Genomic DNA, 10,216 nt, shown 5'->3' on the forward strand with positions numbered 1-10,216 from the left:
TTTTTATTTTGGGGGAATCCAATTCATCTATTTTTTTTTCTTTTGTTGTTCGTGCATTTTGTATCATAGCTAAGAAATCATTGCTTAATCTAAGACAAATATTTACATCTATGTTTTCCCTTAAGAGTTTTATGGCTTTTTTTTTTAAGATTTTATTTTTAAGTAATCTCTATACCAAATATGGGAGCTTAAAGTCACAGCCCCAAGATCAAGAGTTGCATGCTCCACCAACTGAACCAGCCAGGTGCTCCAGGAGTTTTATGGCTTTAGATCAATATATTTAGGTCTTTGATCCATTTTGAATTAATTTGTGTATACAGTGTGATGTTGGGATTCCAACTTCCATCTTTTGCGTGGTGATAACTAGTTGGACCAGCACTACTTATTGAAAAGATAATTCCTTTTTCATCAGATTGTCTTAGCATCTTGTAGAAAATCAACTGACCACAAATGTAAGGGCTTATTTCTGGAGTCTATGTCCTATTCAATGTCTGTCTTTATGCCAGTAAAACACTGTTGATCGCTGTAGCTATGTAGTAAATTTTGGAATCAAGAAGTGAGTCCCCCACATCTTTTTTTCTTCAAGATTTCTTTGGGATCTATTCTGGATCCCTTGCACTTCCATATGAATTTCAGGATCAGCTTACCAATTTCTGCAAAAAAAGGCAGCTGGGATTTTAATAGGGATTGCAATAAATCTGTAGATTAGTTTGGAGAGTCTTGCTGTCTTAACATATTAAGTCTCTGGTCAATGAATACAGGATGTTTTTCCATTTATTTAGACCTTTAATCTCTTTCAATAAGTATTTGTATTCAGTGTACACATCTTACACTTCTTTTGTTAAATTTATTCTTAAGAATAAATTTTCCTATTTTCTATTTAACTTTTTCATGCTATTGTAAATGGAATTCTCTCTCTTTTTTAAAGTAGCCTCCCCGGGGCGCCTGGGTGGCACAGCTGTTAAGCATCTGCCTTCAGCTCAGGGCGTGATCCCGGTGTTATGGGATTGAGCCCCACATCAGGCTCCTCTGCTATGAGCCTGCTTCTTCCTCTCCCACTCCCCCTGCTTGTGTTCCCTCTCTCGCTGGCTGTCTCAATCTCTGTCGAATAAATAAATAAAATCTTAAAAAAAAAATAAAGTAGCCTTCCCACCCAGTGTGGATCCCAACATGGGGCTTGAACTCATGACCCTGAGGTCAAGAGTCAGATGCTCGGGGTGCCTGGGTGGCTCAGTTGGTTGAACATCCAACTCTTGATTTCAGCTCAGGTCATGATCTTAGGGTCATGAGATTAAGCCCCACATTGGGCTCCATGCTCAGTGTGGAGTCTACTTGTCCCTTCCCCTCCTTCTGATTGCTCTCCCTCTCTCAAATAAATACATAAAATATTTTTTTTTAAAAAAAGAGTCAGATGCTTAACCAACTGGGCCACCAGGTGCCCCTGGAATTCTCTTTTAAATTTCATTATTGGATTGTCCATTGCTAACGCATAGAAATACAATTGATTTTTAGGATTTTTTATATACAAAGTCATGTCATTTCTGAATAGGTATACCTTCACTTTTTTTCTTTCCAATCCAGATGGCTTTTATATCTTTTTCTTGCCTGAGTGCTCAGGTTAGAATCTCAAATATAATACATATTGAAATTAAGTAGAAAGAGCAGAAATCCTTGTCTCATTTCTGATTCTAGGGGGAAAGTTTCAGTCTTTCATCATGAAGTATGATGTTACCTGTGGGATTTTATTTTTTTATTATTTTTAAAAGATTTTACTTATTTATTTGAGAGAGAGAGACAGCAAGAGAGAGCACAAGCAGTGTGGGAGAGGGAGAAGCAGGCTCCCCACTGAGCAAGAAGCCTGACATGGGGCTTGATCCCAGGACTGCAGGATCATGACCTGAGCCAAAGACAGATGCCTAACCAACTGAGCCACCCACGCACCCCTAGCTGTGGGATTTTAGATAACCTTTATCATCAGGTTGAACAAATTCCTCTGTATTCCTCGTTGAGTGTTGTTATCATGATAGGTTATTGGATTTTTTTATCAATCCTTGTTCTGCATCTATTGAGATGATTATATGGATTTTGCCCTTTATTTTATTTATATGGTGTATTATACTGATTGACTTTCATATGTTGAACCAACTTGGCATCCCTGAGATAAACACACTTGATCAGTGTATAATCATTTTTATGCATTGCTGGATTCAATTTGCTAGGATTTAGTTAAGGATTTCTGTATCTCTATTCCTAAGAGATATTTGTGGTTGTCTTCTGATATCTCTATGTGGTTTTGGTGTCAAGATAATACTGACCTCATACTATGGCCTGGGAAGTGTTCCCTCCTCTCTTATTTTTTGGAAGAGTTTATCAAGGACTGATGTTAATTCTTTAAATGTGGTGGAATTCACCAGTGAAGTAATTTGGGCCTGGGCTTTTCTTTGTGGGAAGTTCTAAAATTACTAATTCCATCTCTTTATTTGTTATAAATCTATTTAGAGTTTCTAATTCTTCTGCATCTGTGTCAAGCATGGATGTCTTTCTAGGAACTTGTCCATTTCATCCAAGTTATCTAATTTGTTAGCCATATAGTTGTTTGTAGTATCCCGTATAATCATTTTTATTTCTCTAATGTAATTTCTGTAACATTTTTATAATTTGGTCTTCTCACTTTTTTATTGGTAAGTCTACCTAAAGTTTTGTTAATTTCATTGATCTTTTCAACAAAAGAGGTTTTATTGATTTTCTTTATTATTTTTCTAGCCTCTATTTTACTTATTTTCTCTAATACTTATTATTTCCCTTTTTCTGCTTGATTTAGGTTTGGATTACTTCTCTTTTTCTATCTTCTTTAGGTGGAAAGTTAAGTTATTGATTTGATATATTTCTTCTTTTTAATATAGGCACTTACAGCTATACATTTCCCTATAGTCTTGCTACATCTCATAAAGTTTCCCTCTTCCCCTCTTTCAGCTAAGGCAAGGGCAAAATGATTTAGGCTTGGTCATTTGGACACTCCCATCAGGACTTTGAATCTTGAACAAATAGTGTAAAAACACAAGGGACAGAGTAGAATTCATGTAAGATGGCAGCATGCAGTGGTGATAGAGGTAGTGGTTCCAGCAGTGGTCCCCTTACCTAGATCATTCCTCTGTTGTGACTTTGGCTGAGATTCCTGGTTCTATTTTCTGAGCTTAATTAGCTAGCCTTCCTATCAAACTGAGGATTACATGATAACCTTCCAGTATGTTTATTTCTTCCTGAAGTTGGCAGTGTTGGTTTCTGTTGCTGGAAACTAAGAATCTTGGCATACTGTTGAGATAAGGGTTTGGGAGAAAGAGAACACAAAGGTCTTTCACTTTTCTCTTTGTAAAGCTTTCTTTGTAAATTTCTGTGTTGCTAGTATTGTTGTATTACTTCTGTTATTTAAAAATATGCTTTTTAAATTGATAGCCTAAAGCACAGTGGGGTGAAGAGAAGTGGTAGGATATAAAATTTGAAATTTAGGATGAGGCCAGATTGTACAAGACCTTGAATATTATTTTGAGGATTCTGAATTTAGCTCAACAAGTATGGGGAATTTACAAAGCAGAACAACAATAACACGATCAGATCTGTTTGTTTGTTTGTTTATTGCCATGTAGATGAATAAGAACTCAGAGAAATTAGAGGCCAGGAGAATAGTTAGGAGGAGGCTACTGCGATAGTCCACATACAAGATCGAAAAAATCTCTCAATCTGGAGAAAGAGAGAGAGAGAGAAGGAAGTAAGAAGGAAGGAAGGGAAGGAAGAAAGAAAAAGATTGTCAGTCATAGGTTGGGTTTTCTGGAACCAGATGCTAAGATAGTTTGAGGTAGAAGATATTAACTAGGGGAAGGAAGCAGAATGGAATAGAGGGAGAAGTAAAACTGAAATGTAGATGTGACGGAGACCCAGCCCCCCTGACAATAAGCTCTGGAGTGAATACTGCTTATCAGAATTGTCCTGCAGTGGGCCAGAAGGGCTGAACCTTTACACCTTTGCTTTGCTCAGTCAGCCGATGAGGACAGCCCCAGGAGGAACATGACCTCCTGCGAGACTGTTCTCTGCAGGTGAGGCAGACACCGAAGGAACTGAAGCAGTTAGAGGCTCGCTATCTGCTGCCTCAACTCCCTGTAGCTAAATGGCTAGTCTTTGTTTGACGGTAGAACTGGGTGGTACACCTTCGTGTCGCCACAGAGAAAGAGATGAGTGACCATATCTTGAAAAAAAGCAAGAGAGTGGGAAAGGGGGATTAGATTCTATGGATACTATATTTTGTAGGTGGGGATGAAAAGGGAGTTAATAAAGGTTAACACTGAGGTCTCTACACTGATATGATTTGATAGTAATTCTGTTTAACTGATAGTAAACAACAGAGGAGAGAGAAGAGGTTTGGGGAGAAAGATAAGGAATTTAATTTAGAACATGTTGACTCAGAAATGTCTGCAGGGGCACCTGGGTGGCACAGCGGTTAAGCATCTGCCTTCGGCTCAGGGTGTGATCCTGGCGTTGTGGGATCGAGCCCCACATCAGGGCTCTTCCGCTATGAGCTTGCTTCTTCCTCTCCCACTCCCCCTGCTTGTGTTCCCTCTCTTGCTGGCTGTCTCAATCTCTGTCGAATAAATAAATAAAATCTTTTAAAAAAATGTCTGCAAAATATTAAGGTGGAGCTGATTTTCAAGAATCAATGTAAATGGGGGGGTCTAGAGGTCAGCAGCAAGTGCTGTATTTATTGAGTAAACGTATATTACATGTATATTCTTATTTCATACTCGTAATGCCTCCATGAGGTAGAGGCCGTTGTTATTTTTATTATACCCTTTTTGTACATTTACTTATACCCTTTCTTTATGAAGAAACTAAGACTTCAAGAAGTTAAATGCCTGGCTCAAAGAAGTAAAACCCAAGTCTGTTTGATGACAAAACACCCGCTTTCAAAGACAAGATTGTATTGCTTCCCCATGGAAAACACCACAGATAGATGGCATTTGAAGCCATGAGAATTAGTAGGTCATCCACAAGGATATGGTTCAGATGGGAACAAAAAGAGCAAAAAAATGGAATTCTAGGGAAGCCACATTTCCAAGGTGAATTGAGTAAGATGACAAAGGCAAAGGGATTGACTGAGCAGCCAGAACAGCTTCTAAAAATTAGAAGTATTCAGAAGTCAGGGTAAAAAGAGAGTTCTAATCTACAAAGGAAAATGCTGCAGATATCATGTGGGATGAAGAGTTTACAATTAGAGGTCATTGATGATTTTAGAGCCGTTCATAGGGAAGTCAGGCTGCAGTGGTTTAGGAGTGAGCCGGACATGAGGAAGTAGAAGCAAAAGAGAGAGGCGACTTTCCCAGAAGTTTGCAAAATAGAGAGAAAAAAATAATGCCATATACATAAGTAAGGAATTTATTAATAATATTAAGTAATTAATAACTCTTTGCTCCCATATTATTTATATTTTACACTTTCACTATTTCTCTGGTTATTTCTGTCTACCTCTATTATACCAGCGCCCCTTCCCAAGTCTGACGTGCCGGCAGCACTGAATGTTGTTTATTTTGGTTGTGGGTGGACTTCTTGTATTTGTTAGGTGTTTTGAATGCCTCAGGTAATTCTGTCTATGAAGAATGTGCCGTAGACATCCCCCACCCCCACCCAACTCCATCATCTGTTTTCCACACAGATAGATAAGCATTCGTTTCTCAGACCAATTCAGCAAAGCATGCAAGTTCTTGGGTGCTCAGCAAACCAAGAACTCTGTCTACCTAGCTCCTCCCTTCCCTTCCCCTCCCCCAAACTCTTGGTGGGCAGATCAGGGAGAAGGGAGCTGCCACTCCAAACCTTCTGGGATATAAAGTCCTAAATGGGGAATCTGTTTGGTTTTGTCGTGAGCTGAGATCTTCCCTTGCCAGCCACCAACAGTCAAGCTCTTTTTTCAGAGGGGGCTGGAGAGTAATCAACACCGCCGTCCACCTGTGCACAGGAAGATGCCTACAGCCACACCAGCGATGATGAGACTGCCCACCAGGACACCCAGGACCAGCGAAGTGTAGGAGTGGCCTGTTTGGCTCCCTGCAGAACATGCACAGAGTTAGCCTGAAGAACATACCCCCAAGATTCTGTCCATGGTTTGAGTCAAACCCTAAGGGATTCCTACTCCAAAGGAAGGGGGCTAGTTCGTCACGTGACATAAACTGTGTATACTCTGTCCCAAATCCCTGGTCCTGGGCCTCCTGTTGCTCAAGGTATCCACCCTTCAGGTCTAATTCATTTGCCTGGAACCCACCCAATACACAGGCTCATCCCCGATCCCATCATACCTTTTGAGTTTTTTGAAGTGGTGTGTTCCCGCAGGTACTGCACACAGGTGTCCTGCAGGAATTCTCGCAGTTCGTACCGAGTACGATTGTAGGAGTTGAGCTGATGCAGAGTGTAGGTGACCACCCTGGAGGGTGCCTGGGACCTTGCCACCCATAAGGCTGTCTCTGGCTGGAAACTCGCAAAGGAGTTCCCATTCACAGTCACTTCGAAGAAGACGTGGGCTGGAGAGTCCTCAGGAGGCAGCTCACAGCCCAGGAAGCAGCGAACGGTCAGCGGAACTGTGGATGGGGGATTCAGGGTGTGAGAGAGCTGTCCACCAGGGGGAACATGAAATTTTGGCGTTTGGGGTGGATCAGGGACAGGGCCTCCCAAAAGGGTCATGCCAGCAAGAAGAGGGCCTGACAGAGGGCCCGCAACTAGGACACCCACTCCTCTTCAGGCTCAAGCTTCCACCCAGCAATCGGCAAAGGCAGGTACCCTAACACCTGGGCTCGTCAGAGCCGCCAGCTCACACAAGACCAAGCCATCCACGAGACCCCTCCGGGAACCCCGCCCCCTCCTCAAACCCCGCCCCCATCCAGTCCCTTCCACAGGCCACGCCTCCCACCCTCGAGGGCCCTTCTTCACGGGCCCCGCCCAGCCCGCAGTCGCCGCGCTCGAACGCCACTCACAGGTCAACTGCCGCTCGTGGTGCACCAGCCGCACCAACAGCTGGAACTCTTTCAGGTAGGTCTTCAGGCGGTCCTCTGTGTGCACCCAGCTCTCGGGCGCCTCCAAGGGCTGCAGCTGGCGGATCGTGACGTTGGTGTCCTGGCCATCCAGCACGTGCGTCATTAGTCCCCCCAGCGACGCGTTGCCCTGGTGCCACACTTGATCGGGGTCACGGAAGTAGGAGATCTGGAGCATGTGGAGGTTCCGAAGGCCTGCGGGTAGGTGTCAGCGCGTCAGCACTTGGGCCGGCGCGAAGCTGGAGATAATAACCCCTCACCCAAAGGCCGGCCGCCCACCTTCTCGGCCGTTCATAGTTAGAGTTATAAAGTGTTCTTTCACCCATCCTCCCACAACCCTGCAGGAGCGCAGGACAGGGATTATTATCCTCGTTTTATAGATAAGGAAACTGAGGCTGGGCAGAGCAGAAGCCACTTGCCCCAGGGTAATCCAGTCAGTGGACAAGCCACTCGATCTTTCTCTCATCCCTAACTACCCCCATTTCCGGTTGGTCAACAAATGCTGACCTACAATAAAATCCCATTCCGTCTCCTGTTCTCGGCCTCCTCTGCCATTGCCCTACTTCAGGCCTCTTGGGTTCTCATCTGGACTGGGGTAGTAACTTTCTTCCTCACCCCCCTGCCCTCATTGTTCAGTTTCACTCCTTCCAATCTGACCTCCAATTGACCCAGAAATAAGATGATGCCCTTCTCCTACTTAAAATGCTCCAGTGACACATTCGCCCATCAGTAATAGTAATAATAGCTATTAAGTACTTACTATGAGCCAAGCACTGTACCTACACACATTATTATCTTATTTGTGCTTTCCTCCCATTAGCTTCATGCAGTGGCTACTGTTATTAACCTCAGTCCATAAGGGAAGCAGGCTAAAATGGTATAGCAGAACCAAGGTTTGACTGTAGGCAGTGTGAGTCCAGCACCTTTAGCCACTCAGCCATACTGTCTGCCCATAGGATGTCTCCACGGAATGAAGTCCAGAGTCTTTAGCTTGGCATTCAAGGCTGTGGGAGACCAGGTCCCAACTGCCTTCTCTGGCTTCTTCCCGTTCTTAGATACAGTAAACTACTTGGAGTTCCTCATGCTACCTTCTGGCTGACACGAATAGCATGTCCAGGCTTCTCTGCCTCCAGGCAAACTTCTATTCGTGCTCTGTTGCCCTCTCCTTGGAGAAGTTTTCCTAATGCCTCTCCTCTTTACCCTCCCAGAGATGGGGACGCCCGGGTGGCTCAGTTGGTTAAGCATCTGCCTTTGTATCAGGTCATGATCTTATAGTCCTGGGATCCATCAGACTCCCTGCTCAGCAGGGAGTCTGCTTCTCCTACTCCGTCTGTCCCTTCCCCCTGCTCATGTTCTCTCTCTCTCAAATAAATAAATAAAATCTATAAATAAATAAATACATACCCTCCTAGACACAGTGGGTCTGTTTCAATGATCCCAGATTCCACATAACTGTCTCCAAATACATAACTGTCTCCAAATACCTAGACTACACTGGGCTCCCCTAGGCCATAGAATTATGTCTGGTTATCTCTGCCTTCTACACCTATTAAGGGCCTGGCACAGGCTTGAGTTGATGTCCAGAGAATGTGTGAGGAGGGGATGAGTCTGGGATTATCAATCTGTGTGTGTGTGTGTGTGCGCGCGCGCGCACGCGTGTGTCTTTTCCACGTTTGCATATGAAAAGTTGTGCTCTGTGTCTGCAGGTGTGAATAGGCAGATCTGTGTGGGTAACTCTAGATAAGGTTCTTAACTGCCCTGTGCCCAGTCTCCTCCCCTGTAAAATGGAGATAATCATATTGCCCACCGTAGAGATATCGCGGGAGTTAGACGGATCAGTGCATATATTAATTGTAGTGAGCGCCCCTAGATTACTGGTGATTTTCTCCCTCTCTGAGGGGGAGACTGTAGCTCTGGAGATTGTGGGAAAGGGGAGAGGAGATCCCTGTGCAGTCACAATACAGGGCCATAACTCCTTTCTCTACTTAAACAGCCACCTCGGGAAGCCTGACCCCTGTAAGTTCACCCATGGACCACAGCTTCTCTCTCCCCAGACTTTCTCCCGCCTCCTGCCAGCCTCTTCCACCTTCTCCGGTCTCCTATTCTGCCTCGCTTCTCTCAGCCCCAGTCTCTCCAGTGGCTTCCCATTCCTCCCATCTCTCATCCCTTCTCCGAGTCTCTTCCTGTCTTCCCTGGACTCACCCCTATCCACATCACTCTCAGCGCTCCCTCTCCAGACTCACCCCTTCTCCCCAGGGCTAATCCCCTTTACCCTTTCTACCCGTCCCTTTCCATTTCTCCAGTCCTGTTCCCCCAGCCTCTTTCAACCCCCTTTTCCCCAGGCAAACTGTACTTCCTCACCTTGGTTTTGGGACACTAATCAGTCCCCAGGACCCTGCCTGCCCTACAGAGAGATCTGGCTGGCTGCAGGCGCAGGCGCTGTGGGAAAAGTGCTCCTCTGATCATCCCCACATACCCAGAGAGGCTGAGAGTCTCCAGAACCATGCCGAGGAAGGAGATGTGCCCTTTACTCACCAGCTGAGGCTTCCTGGCTACAAAAGGCCCAGCCGGGCAGGAGCAGTAGACGCAGCAGTGGCAGCAATGTTGTCAACATCCTGGGGCTGAGGTTCTTACACCACCTGGGCTCCTGGCTCCGACAGGCAGGGGCCTCTGGCTGGCTGCAGCCTAGGGGGAAAAGAAATGAGGACTGTCTGGAAGGGGAGGAGGCTGAACGGAGGAGGCTGGAAGATGGCCAGAGGATAAGAGGAGGAAGAAGGCGGCAGGCTTATAAAGTGTTATTCCTACTCTGTCTCATTTCCTACTAGGGGGCTGGCCTCCCTCTTGCCCTTCCCTTGCCCCGCCCTGCGTCGGGCTCTCATGCCCAGACCTGCCTTTTCCCTTTTCCCTGGGCCTCTTCCAAACAGGGAGCGGAAAAAGGGGGAGTCAGATTCAGAGAGAAGTTCTGTCCTTGCTGAGTCAGGGGGTGGGGCATCTGCTTTCAACTTAGAGCACACTCTAGGGTGTAGCGATCGGCAGGTTACTGATGGGGAAACTGAGGCCCAGAGAGGTGCAGGGACTTGCCCAACGGAAGTTTATATGTCTTTATATGTTGTGGTGGTAACAGATTGGGATTAGAGTTCAATTTTCCA

At 45.0% G+C, this 10,216-nt stretch overlaps 1 protein-coding gene across 1 annotated transcript; it reads right to left on the reverse strand.

Moving 5' to 3' along the window:
* Nucleotides 1-2,782: 2,782 nt before the first annotated feature.
* Nucleotides 2,783-9,976, reverse strand: PROCR (protein C receptor). The gene is made up of 5 exons (XM_011221253.3): nt 9,959-9,976; nt 9,603-9,752; nt 7,011-7,262; nt 6,339-6,617; nt 2,783-6,090 (listed from the first exon to the last, which is right to left on the reverse strand). The coding sequence occupies exons 2-5, from the start codon at nt 9,679-9,681 to the stop codon at nt 5,975-5,977; spliced, it is 726 nt and encodes a 241-aa protein (XP_011219555.1). The 5' UTR covers nt 9,682-9,752; nt 9,959-9,976; the 3' UTR covers nt 2,783-5,974.
* Between the last annotated feature and the right edge of the window lie 240 nt (nt 9,977-10,216).

This window comes from Ailuropoda melanoleuca, chromosome 13 (assembly GCF_002007445.2).
Source record: "Ailuropoda melanoleuca isolate Jingjing chromosome 13, ASM200744v2, whole genome shotgun sequence".
NCBI lineage: Eukaryota > Metazoa > Chordata > Mammalia > Carnivora > Ursidae > Ailuropoda > Ailuropoda melanoleuca.

Excerpts from the sequence above, each read along its gene's own strand:
- PROCR (XM_011221253.3), bottom strand. The coding sequence starts at position 9,681 with ATGTTGACAACATTGCTGCCACTGCTGCGTCTACTGCTCCTGCCCGGC. Across the intron at positions 7,263-9,602 it reads TAGCCAGGAAGCCTCAGCTG|GCCTTCGGAACCTCCACATG; the intron begins GTGAGTAAAGGG and ends ACCTACCCGCAG. Across the intron at positions 6,618-7,010 it reads CCACGAGCGGCAGTTGACCT|TTCCGCTGACCGTTCGCTGC; the intron begins GTGAGTGGCGTT and ends CCCCATCCACAG.